This window comes from Solanum lycopersicum, chromosome 11 (genome assembly GCF_036512215.1).
Source record: "Solanum lycopersicum chromosome 11, SLM_r2.1".
In the NCBI taxonomy this organism is placed as follows: Eukaryota; Viridiplantae; Streptophyta; class Magnoliopsida; order Solanales; family Solanaceae; genus Solanum; species Solanum lycopersicum.
Genome location: NC_090810.1, coordinates 42,305,199 through 42,328,573, shown reverse-complemented (window position 1 = coordinate 42,328,573; position 23,375 = coordinate 42,305,199). Strand labels below are relative to the sequence as shown.

General features: G+C 37.2%; 2 protein-coding genes across 2 annotated transcripts; one reads left to right on the top strand and one right to left on the bottom strand.

Annotated features, from left to right (window-relative positions):
* Window positions 1-9,126: 9,126 nt before the first annotated feature.
* LOC101264887 (cytochrome c) lies at window positions 9,127-11,108 on the top strand. The gene is made up of 3 exons (XM_004250662.5): window positions 9,127-9,367; window positions 10,463-10,596; window positions 10,814-11,108. Exons 1-3 carry the CDS (start codon window positions 9,256-9,258, stop codon window positions 10,904-10,906), a joined length of 339 nt encoding a protein of 112 aa, XP_004250710.1. The 5' UTR covers window positions 9,127-9,255; the 3' UTR covers window positions 10,907-11,108.
* Window positions 11,109-13,337: 2,229 nt separating this feature from the next.
* Window positions 13,338-22,487, bottom strand: LOC101265196 (uncharacterized). Its single transcript, XM_004250663.5, has 13 exons — window positions 22,243-22,487; window positions 21,629-21,713; window positions 21,411-21,481; window positions 19,370-19,484; window positions 19,184-19,263; window positions 18,183-18,267; window positions 18,033-18,113; window positions 17,156-17,250; window positions 16,895-16,945; window positions 15,980-16,060; window positions 14,735-14,807; window positions 14,573-14,650; window positions 13,338-13,569 (listed from the first exon to the last, which is right to left on the bottom strand). The coding sequence occupies exons 1-13, from the start codon at window positions 22,338-22,340 to the stop codon at window positions 13,531-13,533; spliced, it is 1,032 nt and encodes a 343-aa protein (XP_004250711.2). The 5' UTR covers window positions 22,341-22,487; the 3' UTR covers window positions 13,338-13,530.
* Between the last annotated feature and the right edge of the window lie 888 nt (window positions 22,488-23,375).

Genomic DNA, 23,375 nt, shown 5'->3' with positions numbered 1-23,375 from the left:
AGAAGCAAGACAGAACTTTGGAAGAAGGAACTTCTATTACTTGAAAAATGATTGGATGCTTTTACAAGTAAAATAATCTACTATTTATACTACTCTAATGCTGCCTAAGAGTTAGTAAATAAACTATACAAGTTCCTAAGACTATGCCTACAAGATGAGCTTCCAAGTCTTCCAAAAAGGACTCCTAGATGCTCCTAGTCTGCCCCATGATCTGCACAAGCCTCTCAAAGACTTGTAACTCCTGAAACAGCCGCCCCACTAACAAGTGTAACAGCTGTAACAGCCGTAACAGCTGAAACTGTTGTAACTGCTGCCTCTTCAACTGCTGCTGGCCCCCTTGGCTGCTGACCTGCGTGATCAGCCTGCTCCCTTGCGCCTGCTGGCTGCCTCATTGGGTGGCGTTCGGCCTGAATGGATGGCGGGACGTCACAATCTCCCCCACCCCATGATGCGACGACCGCGACGCATTGCTGCAAGAACTCCTGAATTTTGTCTTTGAACTGCCACAAGTCTTCGTACTTCTCCCCTGTGGCTTCTTCCGGAGTTTATCCCTTCCAATGTACGAGAAACATGGCACTGGCCTGCTGTCCTCGTTTCCGCTTGGCTTGGTAATCTATGATAGCTTCAATTTCACGATCATGCAAGGCAGTAACGGTGATAGGGGCCCGTTGTGATTTGTTCCGGCTGGGATCGTCCTTATCCTCATGATAAGGCTTAAGGACGCTGGCATGAAAGACCGGGTGGATCTTGAAGTGTGGAGGTAACTCCAACCTGTATGAAATTTTACCCACCTTGGCAACAATTTTGAACGGACCCTCATATTTCCGCACCAGGTTGTGATGCATGCCTCTAAGTGCCTTAAACTGCCTCGGATTAAACTTTACCAAAACCATATCACCTTCTTTGTAGTTGTTGGGACGACGCTTGCGGTCGGCGAACTTCTTCATCCTCCTTGCCGCCTTGCTCAAATAAGATTTGGCAAGGTCGAGTTGCTCTTCCCACCCCTTGGCAAGGTTGTAAGCGCCCAAACTTTTCCCCTCGAACAATGTTGGCAATGAGTGCGGAGTTTGGGGTTGCTGGCCCGTTGCTAACTCGAACGGTGTGCGCCCTGTAGATTCACTCCTCTGCAAATTATAAGAAAATTGCGCCATGTCTAGGAGCTTAGCCCAATTTTTCTGATGTGCACTAACATAGTGCCTAAGATAGCATTCCAACAAGGCGTTGACGCGTTCAGTTTGGCCATCAGTTTGGGGGTGGAAACTGGTGGAGAAATGAAGTTTTGAACCAAGAATCTCGAAGAGTTCACTCCAAAAGTTCCCTGTGAAACGAGGATCCCGGTCACTAATGATGAACCTCGGCAGCCCCCAATACTTCACAACATTTTTAAAGAACAATTGTGCAGCTTCCTTAGCAGTACAACCGGCTGTGGCAGGCATGAATGTAGCATATTTGGAAAATCTATCCACTACGACCATAATAGTGCCAAACCCGTTTGACTTCGGCAAAGAAGTAATGAAATCCATAGATATGCTCTCCCATGGACGACCAGCTATGGGTAATGGCTCCAACAGCCCTCCTGGTTGCCTTTGCTCTACCTCGTCTTGCTGGCACACTAGACAAGTCTGCACGTACTGCTCAATCTCTTCCCGCATACGTGGCCAGAAATAGAAGGCCTCCACTAATACCCTCGTTCTCTTTTGTCCCGGATACTCAGCCCACGGAGTGTCGTGGCTTTCTTTGATAATATGCCGCCTGATGAATCCGAACTTTGGTACATAAATCCTCCGGCCAGTGGTAAGCAAGAATCCGTCTTCTACCCAAAACCGTTTGGTTTGGCCTTGAGCAGCCAGCTCCATAATCTTCTTGGCTTTCGGATCGCGTAGCATACCATCTTTGATTGCGCCTTGGAATTCACTACGGACTGAGGAGATGGCCGCTAATTCAGTCTTTCTGCTCAATGCATCGGCTACCACATTGCCCCTTCCTGGTTTGTACTCCAAGTTGTAGTCAAATTCCGCTAAGAAATCCTGCCAACGAGCCTGCTTTGGTGTGATCTTCTTCTGCGACTGAAAATAGCTAGTGGCAACATTGTCAGTTTTTACTACAAATTTGGAGCCTAGTAGATAATTCCCCCATGTGTGTAGACAATGCACAATGGTCGTCATCTCCTTCTCCTGCACAGTGTACCGTCGTTCCGCTTCATTCAGCTTCCGGCTTTCAAATGCAATGGGGTGCTTCTCCTGCATCAAGACTCCCCCAATGGCAAAATCAGAAGCATCCGTATGGATCTCGAAGGTCTTGGTGAAGTCAGGCAGCATCAAGACTGTCTCTTTAGTAACCGCAGCCTTAAGACCCTCGAATGCTTCCTCGCACTCCTCGCTCCACAACCAAGGCCTGTTCTTCTTCAGCAGCTCGGTCAGTGGTGCAGCAATAGCGGAGTACCCGCTAATGAACCTGCGATAATAATTAGCAAGTCCAAGAAAAGAACGTAGCTCGGTCATTTTCATAGGCGCTTCCCAATATTGGATCGCCTTTACCTTTGCCTCGTCCATACGAAGCTCACCTTGGATGATCACATGCCCCAAGAAATGTATCTTTGGTTGGGCGAACTCGCACTTCTCCCGCTTGACATAGAGCTGATTTTCCCGCAAGACTTTGAAGACCTTCTTCAAGTGCTCTACATGCTCCTGCAAAGTGCTACTATAGACGACTATGTCATCTAAGTACACCACTACGAACTGTTCCAAGTAGGGATGCAAAATCTCGTTCATCAGCGTGCAAAATGTGGCAGGTGCATTGGTTAAGCCGAAGGGCATCACCAACCATTCGAATGCTCTATACCTGGTCACGCATGTTGTCTTTGGCTCATCCCCCTCTGCAATGCGCACTTGATAGTAGCCTTTCCGGAGATCCATTTTGGTGAAGTATTTGGCTTCTCCAAGACGATCAAACAAATCTGTGATTAACGGGATTGGATACTTGTTATGAATTGTGATCTTGTTGAGCGCCCTGTAATCAATGCATAGACGCATCGACCCGTCTTTCTTCTTCTGAAACAGCACCGGCGCTCCATCGGGTGCCTTGGATGGACGAATATGACCTGCTTCAAGGAGCTCTTTCAATTGCTTCCTCAGTTCTTCTAATTCAGGCGGAGCCATGCGATAAGGTGCAAGCGCAGGTGGCTTGGCTTTCGCCTCCAACTCAATCATATGATCTACCTCGCGCCTTGGAGGTAGTGTCTTCGGCAGCTCCTCCGGCATCACATCGCTGTTTTCCTGCAAAACAGATTCTATGATAGGTGACAGTGGCTGCATAGCACCATGAACTTCACTCGAACTTGCGATGGTGGCTAAGAAGGTTGGCGCTCCTTTCTTCAGGCCCTTCACAATCTGCATGGCCGACAGTTGGGCATATCCGTCTTTCTTCGGCACCCTAACAAGAGGCACCATACAAGACCCTTCCCCCTCCATCACCATGAGTTGTTGAAGGTAGGGATCAATCATCGTGTGGCAACGTTGAAAGAATTCCTGCCCAAGGATGACATCGGATATGTCCAAAGGAGCTACGGTAAAGTTTGTCTTACCTTTCCACCGTCCTAAAGTGATGCTGACCCCATGAGCAATTCCACACACGGGAGTTGGTGGGGCGTTGACCGTCTTGAGGCGATTGTTACTTGGAACAATTTTTAGTCCTAATTTCTCTGTCGCCGCCTTGGTCATGATGTTAGCCTCAGCCCCGGAATCTACCATGGCCCGAACTGCTTGCCCATTGATGGAGATATCCACATATTGTGTGCTGAAATCCCCCGGGTTATCAGCCTGCTTTGCTATGGCACCACAGATTCCAACCATGCCCAATTGAGTGGTGTCTGCCGGTTTCGCCTTGTCTTATGCCTCCTTTTCCTTCCGCTCACGGACGATGGCACTAAGACTCTTCATCTCTGGGCACCTGGCGTAACCGTGTGGTCCGCCACATATATAGCACCCGTCTCCTCTGCTGGACTGCGTCCGCTTCTCCGAGAATTTCCGGCATTCAAAACGTCTGCCATCGGACTTGGGTGTGTCTTGCTGCTTGGGTTGTGCCGACTTTTCTCTGCCTCAGCCATGGTCTCCCCCGCCTTTAGCTTGACTGCCCTTTGCCTCCTTTCCCTTCGCCTTGTCCAAACGATCATGTTTGAAATCTGTCTAGGTCTCGGCTTGAGTGATGGCCTCATCGATGGTTTTTACTTGACGCCGCTCTAACTCGGTCCTCGCCCAATTCTGCAGTCCGTCCATGAAGGTGAACAGCATGTCATCCTCCGTGAGTTGGGGAATCTGGAGGGTCAAGATTGTGAACTCTTTCACATATGCCCTAATGCTTCCCGTCTGCTTCAACTCCCGGAGTTTGCGCTTCATCTCATAAACAGCATTGAGGGGGAAGAAAGCTTTCTTGAATTCCTCAAGGAATTGTTCCCATGTGTCGATGGTGCGTGTGCCCCTCTTGATCTCGGCATCTTTGCGTTTCCACCACAACATGGCTACGTCGGAAAGATACAACACGGCAGTGTTGATCTTGCTTGCATCGCTCCTGACCCGATTACACCTGAAATAATTTTCCAACTGCCATAAGAAATTGCCTACCTCTAGGGCGTCTCGAACACCCTTGAATGTTGGTGGCTTGGGAACCTCGACTCTGGACTCCCTTTCCTGGCCAAGTGATGTTGATGCTCCAACCTCCCTCTCTTCTTCGAGGGCTACTACCTTGTTCTTCAGTGTCTGGATCGTCGTAGTGGCGTCCAACAACCTGAACTCCAAGGAAGTAATGGATTCCTTCAACTCCAATTCAGTCCGCTTGCGTAGATCCAACTCCTTCCGGATGGTGTTAACTTCCTCAAGGGAATTTTCTTCAAGGTTTTTGACATCGCTGTCCAACCCATTCAAGCGCTGCCCCAAAATCTCAACAGCAAGCCTTGCCCTCTCAACGCTGGCAATCCATTCATGTCCAACAGTGACGTCTATAACGTCTTCGCTGACGTCTTCTTCATTTTCCTCATCTATATTCTCCTGGAAAGATGTTTGTCCGTCGCCTGGTGGAGGATCATTTGGTGGAAGATCGCTTTATGGTAGACTGCCTGATGGCAGACCGCCTGGTGGGACGCTGCCTGATGGCAGACTGCCTGGTGGGACACTGCCTGATGGCAGACCGCCTGGTGGAAGACTGCCTGTTGGCAGGTCGCCTGGTGGAGGATTGGGCAGACTGGTTTCGTTGCCCTTCTTGTTCTTTCCCTTCTTGCTCGTACGATGAACTGGCTCTGATACCAACTGTCACGGACTTTTTGATTCGGACAATATTCCGTGAGGCACTTGATGGTTTACTCATGACTCTTGCACGTTCTTGCAAACTCAAGTAAGCCTAAAACTCGGATCGCTAAGAAAATAAGAAGCAAGACAGAACTTTGGAAGAAGGAACTTCTATTACTTGAAAAATGATTGGATGCTTTTACAAGTAAAATAATCTACTATTTATACTACTTTAATGCTGCCTAAGAGTTAGTAAATAAACTATACAAGTTCCTAAGACTATGCCTACAAGACAAGCTTCTAAGTCTTCCAAAAAGGACTCCTAGATGCTCCTAGTCTTCCCCATGATCTGCACAAGCCTCTCAAAGACTTGTAACTCCTGAAACAGTCGCCCCACTAACAAGTGTAACAGCTGTAACGGCTGTAACGGCCGTAACAGCTGAAACTGTTGTAACTGCTGCCTCTTCAGCTGTTGTTGGCCCCCTTGGCTACTGACCTGCGTGGTCAGCCTGCTCCCTTGCACCTGCTGGCTGCCTCATTGGGTGGCGTTCGGCCTGAATGGATGGCGGGACGTCACACAAGGTAGCCCAAAAATCCCAAGGAACTTCCCACCATGCCACGTGAGCCTTCACGGCTCATGGTGGTCATCACGCCTTGTTATGCCACTCGTGGTGGTGAGGCAGTAGCCTCCCTAAGGCAGTCCCAAACTAGGTTCCTACACATGAGCCACTTTACTGCTCGTGAAGCCTTTGAAGGCTTGTGGGAGTGGCCTTGATCATGCCTTGGTATTTGATGGTTGGCGGAGGGTGGCTAAGCCACTGCCGCAAGGCCCATGAGAGGGACCTGGGCTCGTGAAGATGCCTTGGGCTTTTGAGATAAAGGCACATGTTTCCTAGGCACTGCCTCAATTCTACGAAGGGGACAACGGCTCGTGGGGCCTCACTTCATACCTAGCAGCTCACTTAAAGTGAGGAGTGTTTCAGGTAATTTCAATTTTAGTCCAACTTAAGTGAGATCATTTTTCCTTAACTTAGGGTCAGTATATAAGTCATTTTTACTCAAAAACCAACCTATTCAACTCATTATTTCCAAAACCCAAGTTAATTCCCAAAGTTCAACCTTTCCAAAAAGTCTCTCTCTAGAAAACTCAAAGAAGAAGAAGAAGACGAAAGTGAAAGCTAGGGTTCAAGCAGCAAGGTTTTCACACCAAATTCATAGGGCTTTCTAATCAAGGTATGGTAGTATTTCATCCATAGAATCCCTTCAAAAACCTAATTTCAAAGGTAGAAATCCCCAAATAAGGTTTAATTCCAAAGTCATGGGTTCCTTTCAAAAATGATTCTAATGCTTGAATTATGTTATTATTAAGTATAAATGTATGATTCAATGTGGTTTTATGATGAATCACCAAGAACCCATGAAATCCCCATATTATTCAATTGTAATTTATGATCTTGGTCTTTGTTGAAGAAGGAAGAATGTTATGAAATTATGCATGTAGTAATTTGGTTACTTGAATTATGATGTATCCATGTCTAATGTATTAAATTCTAGATGTTATGATTTGATGTGAGATTTGAACCTTAAAAGGGTAAAGTATGAGAATGATGCATGTTTTTATGGAATCTATGTATTTGCTTTAAGAAAACGTTGAGAGCAAAGTTTCTATGATTATGATGTAGTTATTGTGTTGTCGAAAGGTTATTCTCATATAAACAGTTATGCATGAATATGATATGATGTGAAAGGTTTTTCACAATCTGAAGATTCTAAGGTTGAAAGTCTTTCTCACCTATTGAATCTATATGTAGGCATGGATTGTTGAAGGTTATTATCACGCATGATCTAATGAGTTATATGTACACTAGTTGAGTCTGGCTTCCAATAGGATCCTTTTACACTAGTTGTGCATGGGTTCGCTAAGTATGTCTCATGAGATGGAAACCTTCTACGCAAGTTGAGTTCGAGTTTCTATTAGCAATCTCCTTATCCCATAAATTATAAGCCCCAATAGGTTATTTAGATAGTGAATTACCTAAGATTAAAGTACGGTTCTACCATAGCAAGTAAGACACCTCTTTTAGGTGTGAGTAAAATTGGGGGACCATCTATAGCTCACATAGTCTCATGTCAGTTGAGGCTTATTCCCACAATAACAAGAACAAGAATATGAATTATCAATTATCAATTATGGTTAATCAAGAAGCTTTTATATGAGTTTTTAAGGCTTTGAAGATGGTGATGACAATTTTTATGACTTATGTTTTTCCACTCTCTTTATGATGATGTTTAAACATGGTAAATTGCATGCTTTCAAATGAAATGTACATTTTTGCAAGAATTCAATTTTTATGCATGGCTATCATACTTAGTACATTTTTTTACTAACATATATTTTTCCTATATTTTCCTCAAAGTGTAGGTTCCATTCTCGAGGTGATTATTTTAGTGGCTAGAACTTGGAATTAGTATCTTCCGACATTGTTGGTGAGTCTTTTTGGTTCGAGGATAAGTTTTTCATATGTTGTAGTTCCTTTCATTTTCTTTTCCTTTTCAGACATGTTGTATGGGATAGGCACTATTTCATTCAAACATTGTCATAGATGGTTATGCTGAGACTAAGTGTCTAGACTTCCTCTTTCGTTTATGAAAAAATTTGACTTGAAATGTGTTTTCTTCTTATTGTTCTATTTCTTATGTTATGATGACTATGTATGGAGTTCTTTGGGGTTCTATACGTCATGTTACATCTAGGGGGTACCCTTTGGTCGTGACATGCTATAACATTGGTATCTCCAAAATTAATAGTATGAAAAAAGGGAGGGAGGGCGAGAACATGATCAAAATGGTCTTTCATATATGGGGGTATGAATTATTTTGGTCGTTTATATATGTCACCTTTTTTAAATAGTCCTTAATGTATATAAAAAACGAGGATCATTTCGATCCTTATCCCTAAAAACTAACTGAAGAATTAAAAAATCGTTAAATTTAATTATGGGTCGCACGGTTGGTGGAGTCTTTCTTTTTAACTCTTTCTTCTCCAATTTCTTCTTCTCCATTTTCTTTCTCCCGCCCTTTTTTCTCCAATTTCCAATTGATTTATTCATCTATTCACCGTCAAAATCCTCTCTTACATACTAGGTCAATTATAAATTGGATAAAAAATGATTAAAAAAAAAAAGAAAATGGAGAAGAAGAAAGAGGGAGGAAGAAATGGTCCACCAAACATGGGAGTCACAGTTAATTAACACTCTTTTTAATTATTTTTCAATTACTTTTAGGGACTAAAACCAATATGATCCTCAATTTATATAGGGAAAATGGATAAAGATACATTCGAACTATCGTAAATGGTATGCATATACCATTTGTCATACTTTTGAGACATCGATGCCCTTGTCGTCCAAATATTAGAACATATATACCCTTTATATGTTCTAGTTTTTGAACGGTAGAGGCACCGATGTCCCAAAGATATGATGGATGATATCTGCATGTCATTTTTCCTTTTATGTACTCCTTCCAACTCATTTTATGTGGCAACATTTGATCTGACACGGAATTTAAGAAATAAAAAAGATTTGAAAATGTTTACCAAATTACCCTTTAAAAATAGATTCATTTTTCTCTCTCCTCATAAATGTAGTAGAGTTCTATTTTCAAAATTAAATTAGACCAACAAGTGTAAAAGATGAATTGTACATTTAAATACTTACCATATAAGGAAGTGTTACCATACAATTTTTTTTGGGGACTGACCCAAAAAAAATTGTGCCACATAAAATAGGACGAAAGAAGTATACATTAAGTACTATTTAGATAAATTGACAGATATAAAGGACCTAAATAATTCAATCTATTTTGATCATTTTATTGAAAAAGGGCTATAAAGTCGGTTTGTTGTAACAAAACATATTTGGCTTTCTTGTCCTCTCTACTTTGAAATCAGAAAACAAATATCTTGTTTAAAAAAATGGCATCGTTTGGTGAGGCACCAGCAGGAAATGAAAAGGCAGGAGAGAAGATCTTCAAGACTAAATGTGCTCAATGTCATACTGTTGAAAAAGGTGCCGGTCATAAACAAGGTACATTAGCTTCCTTTTTTAAAAAAAATTCTAAAAAAAAACATTTTTTGACACATCTATTCTCTTTTGTCTTTTATTTGTAATTCATTTTTTTCTTTATTTCCTTGGTGCCTATATATATTCTACCAGATCTGCAATTTATAAATTCATTTTACTTCAACTTTTTCTTCTTTTGGCAATTTAGTAGATATATAATACTCTCTCTATCTTAATTTATATAATATATTTTATTTTTTTTGAAAGTAAAATAATTTTGTTTGAATGAGAATTTTTAATTTTTTTAATTTATACATTTGTAAACTACATTCAAAAAATTATAGGTTACAATAATTATTAATTCAAAAAAATAAAATATATAAAAAATCACTATTCAATGATACACTTATCTAAATTTCGAAATTTGAAATATATATTATTGAATTTCACTTTATATGTTAGACAAAAAGATGGCTTTACAGGAATTTTTTCCACACATAAACTAGTGATTGGTTTGTGATCATAAGTTAAGATCAAATAGCATTCTATATATTGTTAAGCATACATGTACTGGATTTTTATGAATTTTTTTGTGAGATTTTGCTATTATTGATTAGTTGGATCAATTTAATCACGATATACTTAACGGAAAGTGGTCCAAATATATACTCCTTTCGATTATAATTTGAAACAAATTTTTCATTATCTTTTATGGAGAAACACATGTCTAACACATAATCAAATAAATCACATCTAGTTTATTTTTAAATTTTTTCTAGAGCCATCAATTTGATCCGATCTGACCAATTTGTTTTATTTTATTTTTATTTTCATCTTCTTCTCTTAAGATATTTTTATTAGCTTATTTTATGATATTTTTCCCATTTTCTCTTTCCTTTTCTTTTTTCTTTTGAATGGTTGACAAATGAGTCATAGGTGGCTATTATTATATAAGTAATTAGGAATGGTAATAAAACGGGCTGGGTGCAGACCAAGGGGGTAGAGCGGGTTAAAATAATTTTTGTAGAAAAAATTTATGTCGAGCTGTGATAAAGTATTATAGAATTCTAAATTTAAAATTACAATCATTTCTTTTAAACTAATATTTTATTTAAACAGGACCCAATTTGAATGGACTTTTTGGAAGGCAGTCTGGAACAACTGCTGGTTACTCCTACTCTGCTGCCAACAAAAACATGGCTGTCACTTGGGGAGAAAACACTTTGTATGACTATTTGCTCAACCCCAAGAAGGTACATTTTATCTTTTTTATCATGGGAAAAGATTTAAATATATTCGAATTTTGATTGAAATTTTTGTAACAATATTGAATATTGAATATGATATTTTATTCTTTACACTATTTAATAGTATATTTTATAGGTATATATGTGTTGACGTTTGTATCATTATAAACAATACCGTCTATGTTTTCCTAATAAATATGCAATTTGTTGATTGTTTGTACAGTATATACCTGGTACAAAGATGGTTTTTCCTGGATTGAAGAAGCCACAGGAGCGTGCAGATCTCATTGCCTACCTAAAATCTGCTACTGCTTGAGGAAAATAACATTATTTTTTTATTATATAGTTTCATAGGCATGTTTTACCATGTGGTGAAAGATTTTTTTTTTCTCAAAAAAGAAATAATAATAAATAGACCTCTTATATATGGGGTGACTCATTTATTATTCCAAATAACTAGTTCATAAGAAAAACACTTGATAAACAAGGCCAACTATAATATAATATTTTTCTCACGAGTGTTTTGTGGTATGTGTTTTTTATAACATAAAAAGTAAAACTAATTTATATAAAAGAAGAACAAGAGAAAGAGAGATCTATTGTTCTTATTTCTTTACTCGTTTTGGTATGCTATTTATAGCCATAGTGTAATGTTCAAATTCTTCATTAGGCCACCAAGAAGTATCATAATTGGTTTAAAGTGAGGTGAGTAGATCCCACTGGGACATTCATGTAAAACGAAAGTTAAGGAACAAAAATATATATGGTCAGTTAATTTTAACACGTGTTGTTTGTTATCTCATTAAAATCTTGCTAGGAAAATTCAGTGTGATAGAATCTAGACTATAAAAAAAGAGTACAACGTATATTTTATATCTCTGATGAAGACAATAATTCAGATGGTTAAGTCTTCACATTTCAATCTTGTGTATCTTCTCAAGAGTTGAAGCTGATAAAGATTTGATAAATAAATCTGCTAGATTATCACTTGAACGAATTCGTTACACATCAATATCACCATTCTTTGGGAGATCATGTGTGAAGAATAATTTTGATGAAATGTGTTTCTTTTTTTTTTTATGAAGCCTCCTCTTAATTGAGCTATACATTCATTGTAGGATGATTGTGGGTACTTTGACATCATACTCCAAGACACGTCTTTCTTTGATGAACTGTATCATTATTAATCTCAGTCATACATATTCTCTACTTGCTTTATGAATAGCTATCATATCAGAATGATTTGAAGAAGTAACGACAATGAACTGCTTCGTAATTGTCATGATATAGCAGTACCACTATATGTGAACAGATAACTTGTTTAGATCGAGCTTTATGTACGTCAGATACATAATTTGCATCTGCATAACCAACAAGATTTGCATTATTTTTTTACTATATAATAAACTCATATGATTGGTCCCCTTTAGATATCACAATATATGTTTTAACTCTGTTCCAATGTCTTGGTCCCCTTTAGATATCGCAATATATGTTTTAACTCTGTTCCAATGTCTTCATGTAGGAGAAGAACAATATCTCGCTAACAAATTAATAGAAAATGTTATGTCAGGTCTCGCAGCATTAGCAAGATACATAAGTGCGCCAGTAGCAATGAGATATGGTATTTTAGGATCAAGAATTTCTTCACTCTCTTCTAGAGGTCGGAACGAGTCTTTATTCATTTCAAGTGATCGAACAACCATTGGAATACTTAATGGATATGCTTTATCCATATAGGATCGCTTTAAAATTTTCTGATTGTAGGCAGATTGGTGGATGAAAAGCTCGTCTGCTAAATGTTCAATGTGCAACCTGAGACATAGTTTTGTCTTTCGACGATCTTTCATCTCAATTTTTTACTTTAGATATTCATTTGCCTTTTGAACCTCTTCAGGGGTTCCAATAATTTATGTCATCAACATAAATGACAAGTATACGGATGTTGTTTTCTTAATAAAAATACAATGACAATGACATCATTTATATATCATTTATTTATCAAGTACTCACTAAGGTAATTACACCACATACGCACTGATTGCTTCAGATCATACAATGATCTTTGTAATCTAATTGAGAAGATTTTTCGAGATTTTGAACTATATGCTTCAGGTACTTTTAGTCCTCAAATTTTATATATAACTTTCACTATCAAGTAAATCATAAAATATGTTTGTAACAACATCCATTAGGTGTACTTTTTAACATTAATTTTGTCCAAAATTTTATATAAGGAATGTCCAATCGTCTTTTTATATATTTAATAACAATAATAACTCTATCTGAGAGAAGGTGATAAGAAAAACACCTTGTTCTGTTCACTATAAATATTACTGCAACTAAACTAAGAACATATTAACATATGACTTTGCAGGAATAGAATAAATTATACTATTGCGCGTGAAAATATCGTGATGAACCTCTCGACTTTACGTACAATACGATTTCTACTAAACAAAATAAAGTGTTTTTCTTCTCACATTCTTAGACACTGAGTTGTTATTTCTACTAAATATATAGAATGACGATTGGACATCCCATACACGTTATGGATAAATCAATGCAAAAAAAAAAGAGGTAAAATTTTGAAGGAGAACCAAAAGTGCACCAATATTGCAAAACATGAGGTACTATTAGTGCTCCACGCGAAAACTCAAGGATCACGAACATTTTAACCCTTTGTACTTTATAGAGATAGTAAAAAGCATCTCTAGTGCCATAACGTTGAATCATGAAAGAGCATGTACTTTTAATCCTTGCATTGATAAGAAACATAAGGTTAAACTATTTTAAATGTTCTTGTTTACCAAATAGAACATTTATTACAGTTGACACCTTTATGTACAATCTCCATTAAAACATCTCTAAGCTTTGATTCGTGATACTAAAAGTTACTGAGCCAAGCTATTCAATTATTAATTTGCATCACTCCAGTATTCAAGGTTTTGACTGAGGAGGTCGACGAAGTCCAGGAATCTGCAAACAAAGTTACCATCATAATGCATTTTCACTAAAGTTGTAAGAATATATGTGCTTACAAGTAACATTGCAAAAATATGTTTTATTCTAAAAGGTAACTAAGATATCGAAGAACACAAGTTTTTGTATTTCGACCAAGAATAGCCTCGTGATAAAGACCTGCCTCTAAAACAAAGTCAGGGTTTCGAGTCACGAAGTGATACATAAGGTCCAGTTGGGATGACAATAGGGCGGGGGTGGATGCAGAGCAGGGCGGTTTTTGGGCTATGCGAAGGGGATGCAGGTATAAAATTATGTGTGTGGGTGGGTGGGGGGGGTCTATACTTATTTAAAGAAAACAAAAGCTTAAAAAATTATGACTCTAATTTCATGTAACGATATAATCTTCCAAATAATATATTCATCAAAACAATACAATACAATATAATAAAATATTATATGTACATTATGAACTCAATATATAATCATCCGAGTAAAGTGTTACTTGCTCAACCTATGGCGACCTTACCACCTGGCAATTGCATCCCTGTTTCTTCTTTCTTTTGTTGTGGAGTAAATCTTTAGTATTTATTTTTCCTTTCTAACCCATACAATTTCCTTCTATATAAAATAAAAATGATTGGAATATGGTGGATGTACCTGACGGGGCTATGTTTCGGTGGTTATATTAAGAATTATGGACTGAGTTGGACTGGATGGTGGTGTGAGCCATTTTATATGGACTAGACGGTGGTGAAGCCATTATGTGGGGGGTTCATGCGGGACGGAGCGGATCAGGGAAAAATTAGAAGAAAAATATTGTGAGGGGGGGGGGGGGGGGGGGGGGGTTTAGAAGTCTTTGCGGGTTAATGTGGGTTTGCCCGCCCCACCCCATTTGCCATCCCTAGAGTCCGGAGTCTACGGTACCCGAAAAAGATTAAATAAGAAAAAATCTTTTTGGATGTTAAAATATTATGCTAGACACTTCAAAGTAGTCCAATAGCAAGTTCCACAAACTAACCTCAATTCCATTTGGGCCTATTCGGTTATGGGAAATGAAATTGAGTATCAAAGAGACAAATTCATCAGGCACATCTTCCTGCAGTGTTCAAAGGACAAACAAATATTCAGAAGTACAATCCAAATTTAAATCAATTGGCATCTTAAGAAAATTAAAATGGACCTGTATAGCATGGCCTGTGTGTCTGACGACCACCATTTGGAACTTCCCTTGCATTTGACCTATTGTGAGTGTTCTGTGACAATAAAGAGATACTATTGACAAATTGGTCTCATGTTTTATCAAAACACAAGCTAGAGAGATGTAGTTCATGCTTCTAGCATTTTTGTTTTTTATAACTGATAACATAGTTCATGCTTCTAGCTTTAAACATCCCCAAATTTTATGAAATAAGCTTTTAGAATCTTTCACCGGAAAAGAATAATCTTAACCTCTATCCGGATAGAGATACTACGAAGTAGTATCTCTTCAGACATTGGGTTGTAAAGTAATTATATCTGGTAAAGGAATCTTGAAAGAGATCTGTGAACAAAACAAGTATCATGGAGAACACAAATATAAACAAACTCAACAGTAACAAATCCAATGGTATATCGAAGCTCTACAATGTATTTCCACAAGAAAACTGTTACCCAATAAAAATCATAGTGACATCTATTTACTTGGAAATTAGGTAGTTCCCGCATACATTTTCTGAATATTGATAGTTTGTGTTGGATATAGTTGGAGAACCCTACACAAAAGGGTTAAGAGTGTTGAGCATAAACACAGTTATTTCTCTAATATCTTTGTATGTCTGTTTCAGTTCCATTAGAGGTAGTAAAGGAGAGCGCTAAAGGATAATACATCACTATTGTTTTTACAAGACTCTATTCCTAGTTCATAGGCATATAAATGACAATGCCAGAAAGGTAGTCATTTATGTAATTGATAGATAAATGGCAGTCCTTTATTGCCTCCATTGATATGTCCGCTGTTTGATGCTCGTGTTTCATATACTGAACAATGACAAGTCTCCCGAGGTTCTAAGCAGACTTAGGCAATTCTACTTTCTGTTTAGGATTATACACATTCCCAACCAATAGATAGTTAACTAGGATAAAACTGGCAGTCATTTAGAGATACTTTTGCGAGAGGGATGGCCATGCAATCCCTCATTACAAGTGAGACTGCAAGCATTATATTGTTTAGGAAAGCCATGCACATAAATTGTTTCGACATGACTCATTATTAAGGTGGATCAGAAAAAGGAATACAAGGAACCATCAAGTGTACTTGAACCATATATCAGAAAAGGAATATACAGATGCATCTTGCATACATAACTACATAGTGGTGAAGCTTCACATGCATACTAGCATCAATAAAAATTCAGCACAACCTTTGATACACGTAAAAGTACACAACCTGTCAAGTCTGTCTGTCCCAGCTAAAAGCAATATCTTTGGCACAGGAGATGACAAAAACTTCTCTGATAGGCCTTCATACCTGAAACATCATTGGTGCCAATGTGCATCCTATGGTCAGTTTGACAGAAAGAAATCATTGGTGCTTTAAGAAAGACCAGAAGCAATGTGTAGATTTAGATGTGTTTAACTGTAGGATATTTGCAGTGTAATAAGAAAATAATTCATGATTTTATTAATGCATTGGACTTCACAGACTCCTTAAATATTTAAAGGAGTAGGTTCATCATAATCTGTAACCTCTCAGAGCCTTCTTTTTGTCTTGGTACCGATTGGATTCACTTTTTTTTTTGTTTGATTCATACCTGCTTAAAGGCTTTTCCTGATTAAGGTAGAACTCTGAACTGAACCCAAAGGCTAGATCCCATTTCTCAAGTGATACTTACTTTTTGGGGTTAGTCTAATTTCATTCTAGTTGGTAGGTGTGCGAGTAAGAGGGTAATAAGCGAAACTATATGAACTTCAGTCTTTACAATTATACCCTCCCTCCGGAAAAAAAATAAGGTTGAGTGTGCAAGTAAAGGCAATTCATACCTTACTGATCACAAAAGACTAAATATTCATTCGGTTGGCGTAGTAATTTAAAGTGACTGCTATCTTACTGAATGAATTGATCTACCATAACCTTCAAGATCACAGGCAAGGGAGAAGAAAAAATAAAATTATTTTGAAATTGCACAGAGAACCAAAAAACAGTTTTTCCCTATAAAATGGAGGCTAATTGGACAATCGATGCACCAGTCCCCCATGGTCTCCTAGGACCCTAAATCAAAGATACAGTGATTTTTGAAGCAGCACAAAATGTCAGGATAAATAAAATGATTTAGACTGGATAAGCAGAAAGAAAAGCTCATACCACCCTCTCCAAAACTGTTCAGTTTCTTCAAGTCTTGCTCTATGCGTGTAACTGCAGTATAAGTGTTTGTCAATGGGTAATTAGAAACATCAAAAGCCAATACCAAAAAAAAAATTATTACATCACGAAAACCTGCATACTAATTACAAGTCTGAAAGAAAGCTGAAAGACAGAACTCCCCCTTCCCATTACCATCCCTAAAATAAAAATAAAAAGGAAAGGAAAGGAAAGAAATGCCATAAAATATACATGGTTACACACCATTTTTTTGAGTCATCATATTTCAAAGTGCTGGGGATTGATACACAGGCAGAGTCAATATTTCTCAAAGAGCCTGATTTGATACTCCATTCAATCTGCAGATGCATAAAATTTCCAAATAAAAACATGAGAGCTGCAAAAGATCTAAGGGATAAGAGGAGCTCCGGTAAAACTGAATTCCTAACAAAGTGGAAGCTACAAATAGAAAAATTAGTATAAACCAGGATGTTTTCTGGATATAATAGATAAATCATGCAATGTTAGAGGGTAGGAAAAAGGTTTGCGAGTTAATCTTCACAATGTTATAGTGTGGAAGTTACTTAAGATGACAAGGAGATGTCATATGGAAAATCGTTCACCTGACTATGTGACATTGGTGGTCAGACACTCAAGACTGTATTTGTCAACAAAAAAGTAACAAAAATAAGTGACTAGATTGATTACTCAATGACATTTACTTATTCTTTGATGAAGTAAATGATTTCATTGATGGCATCAAGAAGATGCAAAATTACAAAAGATATTGCATCCAAAAAATAAAACTGAGCTAGCTCCATAGCAAAAGAGAATGTGTTAGTTTTATTAAATCAGAAGCAATTTTTGTTTAACAGGCACAGGACACGAAGCAAACAGCAGTAACATAATATACATAATCAAAATATAGACTATTGCAGAGTACTCCCTCTGATAGTGATTTTTATACTTCCATGGAAACTAAGTTATTTATTGGGTTGGACTGGGTAGATTGAATATAAACCAAACCCTACCTGAGAAAAAGGCTACTTGACTAAACACAAAACAATAAAACTTTGCCAAATATGATAAGAGGTGCGCAAGAATGCTGTCAGAAATGGAAGGAGTCTTAAGCATTGGGTACCGCTTTTTCAGGGGTCAAGAAATGCTGCATTCTGTTCGATAGTATCTTCTGCATATGAATCAATGAAGCCATTGCTGTACCCTGATATATTAGGAAATCAGTACATGATGAAATAAAAAGCATATCCTAAAAGTTAGAAAGACTGACAACCTCAACAACATCCACAACCACCAAGCCGGCCAAACTTGGAAGTGATTTCTTTGCAGCAACATGAACTGCAACTGCACCTCCCATACTGTGACATAAACAGAAAACTCTAAGCACCACCTTTTATTTGTGGTACAGAAAACATTTAACCCAAGCATGCAGGTGATTAAGATATAAAGAAAAAATAGTTAATTCATAGCAGGACAAAAAATTATTTCAAGGGAAAACATGTTAAGGTTTTCCTTATTTCTTATGCTTGCAAACCATTTTCAATGTTGGTAACAAATATCTAGGAAGAAATGACAGGAATTCAGACCAACCAAAAATTGAAAAAGTAAAACAACAAAAGATACATTTCATGACTCGTCAGACTGGAAGATAAAATGGAAAAAGGCAAAGAAATGTGGCAAATCAATGAGTTAAAAATTCAAAGTAATCATCAGTCTGATCGTTGCGACAGAGATTGATTTGGTTTACAGAACACTGCTACACTAATACAAGTCGTTCTGTTATAAAACTACTGAGCTAATGTTAAAAAAAAAAATTGTTCAGGGAAATTGCATCCAACTAAAAAATTTTGTGACTCTTATTAGCTTGCCGCTACTTAGCAATGATATAACACAGAACCTTTTATTTAGCTTAACACAGCAAAGATGACTGCAAAGAAATTCTCCAAACATTTTGGCATGAACGGAAATGGCTACTTTAGATTTATGTACCAAGGCTGATTGGCTGAATGCAATCTAAAGCGCTGTATATAGAGTCCCAAAGAATTGATCCTTTATTAGTCCTAAAACTGTTTGATCCTCAAACTATGTTTTTGATTAGCATATAATACTTATTTGGACTGATCTCCTATGGGTTGTTCTGCTCCCAGCATCGCATAGACCTTTAGTGCTGTAAGTAGATATTTATCTATTCACAAAGTTACACCCAACGTAGTAAATAGTCAAATATAGGCGTAAACAATTGAATATGAACTAACTTCATGCGCAAAGTACAACCTGTGGCCAACAAGCACAATTGCAGGCGGAGCATCGCCATACATGGTCTTCAAAACAGAAAACACATCACTGCATAGCCTCTGCAAACAATTTGTCCACCATAACATGGGAATTGGGGCAAAAGAAGTTTCTCAAAAGCATCAAATGCTGAAGCTCATAATAGCAAGATACATCGCTCATAGGTACCTCAATAGACAAATCTACATCATTTTGTGTAGATGTCTTTCCATGTCCTCTTAGATCCATGGCCACTATCCTAGCTTTCTCCTTAATTTTGCTTGCTGCCAATGCAAATGAGAGCCTGAGAAAATAAAACTACATAGATTTAGCATACTGTTTTGAATTTCAAAATTGATGTTCAACTACTTACAGATAGAGGGAGAAAGCAAGCAAAACCATTCACCAACAATCTCTGTACCCTCCAACAGAAAGAAAATTTCCAAGCATCTTTTATTAACTAAAGAATTCACTAAATAAACTGACTAACGGTATAAGAGCATGGGCACCAACCTATAAAAAAAAGGGAGTCACTAAAGTAACTTCTTAAACAAAAGGCTACTGACAAAGCAAGATACGTAGCATTCAAGTAAAAAATAAAACATAAAGTAGAGCACTACATCTAATTTTATTTTCAAATCCACCACCTAGGTTTTTACCCAGCTCCTTGTCTTCACTAAGTTTCCTAAATTGTAATATGAAAGCTTCCAAATATCTCCAAAAAGTCGCACAAATTCCTCTTCCACGCAAGTTCTCAGCTAGAAGACATTTAAACTCCCAAGTCCATTCCCTGGAGAGTTGACACAAAACTACAAAAAGATTCTTTATACAAATTTATGGCACAATCACAATAACATACAAATTTGTGGCACAACCACAATAACAGTTGTGGACTTTGGGTTTCCCTTGTTCAACATCTCATAGATTCTCTCAAGAATAGCTGATTGAGTTTTAGCTAGATTGATGATCTAGAAAATTTGCAGGGATAAAAACACAGCTTGGAGGACTGCCTCACTATGTCTTTAAATTGGGCAGGGATAGAAACACAGCTTGGAGGAATGCCTCACTATGTCTCTCTTTTCTTTTGATAACCGAGAAATCCTCAAGGGCTAGCTGGCATGGAGTTCAAAACTCGATGGTTAATGAGCCTACCTCCACTCTTCTCATCATAAGTACCTGTGTTTGTCTACGCTGTAGAAGGGTTCAAGCCAGTAACGTGCACCTAACCTACATATAATGTCTAACCTACATATAATGTCCTTTAAACAAAAAACTTATTTAGAATGAGAGAAACAATAGATTGTTCCATACTAGTCAGAATGATGTTAAGAGTAACAAAAGATACTTCTTTCTTCATTAATCTTTTCTATGTAAGCAGTGATTTTGGCTTGTACATCAAGATACAGCAGTTATACGAAGGACAAGGTTCCCCTTCAAATGGTATAATCATATCATTCTCCACCCTTAACCAAGCCACTCTGCAATCAAATTACTGTTTTCTACCAAAATGTGAGAACAAGGAAGTGCAAGTTTTCCTATTTGGCTCTTCCTGATTACCCTTTTTCTTGATCTCTCTGGCATCTTCTGCAGTCAGATGATTCTTAAACAGTTGGCATAAGCACAGGGAAAATGAAGCAACTTCAGCACAGTATGCACAAAGTCAAACTAAACGACTATTATGTAAATAAAGGAGTTGCTACACATCTTTTGCATCTTTTTTTAAGATTAGGCCATAAAATTGATCTTCTCCTCTTCCCTCCAAGTCACTTGCTTCTGACCAGGCAAAGCTCCTTTTTTTTTGGACTTTGATGTATTATTATTGGTCAATGAGTACAAAAGGATTGCCCTACAGATACAAGACACATCAGAACAAACATGCAGAGTGTGGAATACTACATTATTTGGATGTCTTAACTTGGATTTTATTTGGCTATGATCACTAATAAGAAGGTCAAAATTCAATTCTTTTCAGAGAAAATTTGGAAAAGAAGGGTTCAAATGTAAGTTGCTCCCATATCACTTTTTGTTTGTAGACCAAAGTTTCATAAGGTTAAATGTTCAAAGAAAGGAAAAAGTCGTCAGGATTAAATGCCTTTGTTATGATTGAAATTCATCTGGAACAAAACCTAAATGGTTATACACTTTGTAACCACAACTGCTAAAACAGAAACATAAGAAACACCAAAAAATTGGATTAGATGTTAGAAAGTTGCACCAAAAGAATACCTACCCAGAATAACCACCACCATGCAGGCAAAAAATAACAGGCCCTTCTGTCCCTGCCATATAAACATGAAATACCTGAAATGACAAAGCAAATAAAAGATGATCTTCCTACTTGACTTCAAAAAGAAGAGCATAAAGAAATGTTTTTCTTATTTCTTAGGGGGTGACAAAGTGCAGAGAGAATTTATTCAGTAAGAAAATTCAACAGAAGTGAGCACAAACATCATCTGAATCTGGGATCTGAATGTCATCCTCTTGATCAAAATAATGTGACCAGTCTAAAGGTGCATATTTCTGTGAAGAAGTCCTGCAGAGAGAATTAAGATAAAATTTTCAGCCAAATAATACTTTAATACAACTAATCAAAAAAAATAAATTTCTACAGTTCTAGAATTCTGGTTTTGAATTGCAAATAGAGACACCTTTATCTGACCTAAAGCACTAAAAGAACTCCCCCATACTCCCAACCCCCAACTAATATATTTTTATGACTAAAAATCCGCAGCCGCTACCCTTTGGATGTGCACATGGTAAAAACTCCACTCATGTCACAAACCACATAGGATAACCCACACTAGACAAGTCTGGTATGACGAGCTCACCTAGAAGCAAACCCTTGAATATGCTAGCATGAAGTAAATTTTTTCATAATAGAAGTTGTTAACACTAAAACAAGCTACTAGTTTCCTTTAACACAGATTGAACTTTCAACAGGAAACAACTACAAGAATGTGAATCACATGTTTCAAATCAAATTCATTAGAAACCAACGATCCATACAGCACTCAAAATTACAATTTAAAATTGGGGAAAATAAACACATAAAATGAACTTACTGAATGGGAGGGCGAGTAGGAGCAGAAGAAAAGGCAGAAGGGTGATGGGTTTCTTCTGAGCCTTCTTCTGGAAGTGATGTAAGGTTTGATGAATCCATGATGCTCAATGTTTGTTTCAAGTTTCTCAATTTTTGATGAATGTTATTTTTGAATTTTTCTTCACTCTTTCTGCGATTTGATGCTTTTGAGTTGTGAAGATTTCCACATGATGTGTTGGGTAAAATTATGCCTTTCTGTTTTGAAGCCATTTAGCCCACTAAGAAGCCCATTCGAGGAAAAATCAAAATAGTCTCTTTTTCTTTTCTTTTAAGGTAAGATTTAAAGTGATTTTTGAATTTTTTATATGAAATACTAATATTTTTTTATATTTGTAATATTGGTGCATTTTTAGTTTTCTTTAAAAAATTTATCTATTTTTTAGCATTGATTTTATCCATAACATATGTATGGGATGTTCAATTGTCAATTTATATATTTAGTAGAAATAACAACTTCATATGAAAGAATGTAATAAGAAAAATACTTTGTTTTGTTTAGTAAAAATCGTATTGCAAATAAAGTCGAGTGGTTTATCATGATAATTTTACGTGCAATTGTACAATTTTTTCTATTCCTCCAAAGTCATATGTTAAGATGCTTTTAGTTTAATTACACTAGAATTTATAGTGAATAGAACAAGGTATTTTTCTTATCACCTTTTCTCTGTTAAAGTTATTATTTCTATTATATATATATAAAAAAAGACGATTGGACATTCATTATATAAAATTTGGACAAAATCAATGTTAAAAAATAGACAAAATTTTAGGGTAGAACCAACAATGCATCAATATTGAAAACATGAGGGACTATTAGTGCTCCATGTGAAAATTCAAGAATCATTTTGAGCCTTAACCCAAAGTGAGGGACATAGTCGATTGTGCTCTAAGGATGTCAATGCATATAACTAAAATTAGATAGAAAGTATGTATACATTTTTGGATATTTTATAATGTATAATTAAAATTATAAAAGAAATTATATCATACTCTCTAAAATTCATGATAAGGGAATTCTATATCATAATTTGAGATTTTAGCATACAAAAATTGAGCCACAAGTTTATATTATGTTAAAATAACCGCATTTTTATT

Excerpts from the sequence above, each read along its gene's own strand:
- LOC101264887 (XM_004250662.5), top strand. The coding sequence starts at position 9,256 with ATGGCATCGTTTGGTGAGGCACCAGCAGGAAATGAAAAGGCAGGAGAG. Across the intron at positions 9,368-10,462 it reads AGGTGCCGGTCATAAACAAG|GACCCAATTTGAATGGACTT; the intron begins GTACATTAGCTT and ends TTATTTAAACAG. Across the intron at positions 10,597-10,813 it reads ATTTGCTCAACCCCAAGAAG|TATATACCTGGTACAAAGAT; the intron begins GTACATTTTATC and ends TTGTTTGTACAG.
- LOC101265196 (XM_004250663.5), bottom strand. The coding sequence starts at position 22,340 with ATGGATTCATCAAACCTTACATCACTTCCAGAAGAAGGCTCAGAAGAA. Across the intron at positions 19,264-19,369 it reads ATGTAGATTTGTCTATTGAG|AGGCTATGCAGTGATGTGTT; the intron begins GTACCTATGAGC and ends AATTGTTTGCAG. Across the intron at positions 14,808-15,979 it reads GGGACAGACAGACTTGACAG|AACACTCACAATAGGTCAAA; the intron begins GTTGTGTACTTT and ends TTATTGTCACAG.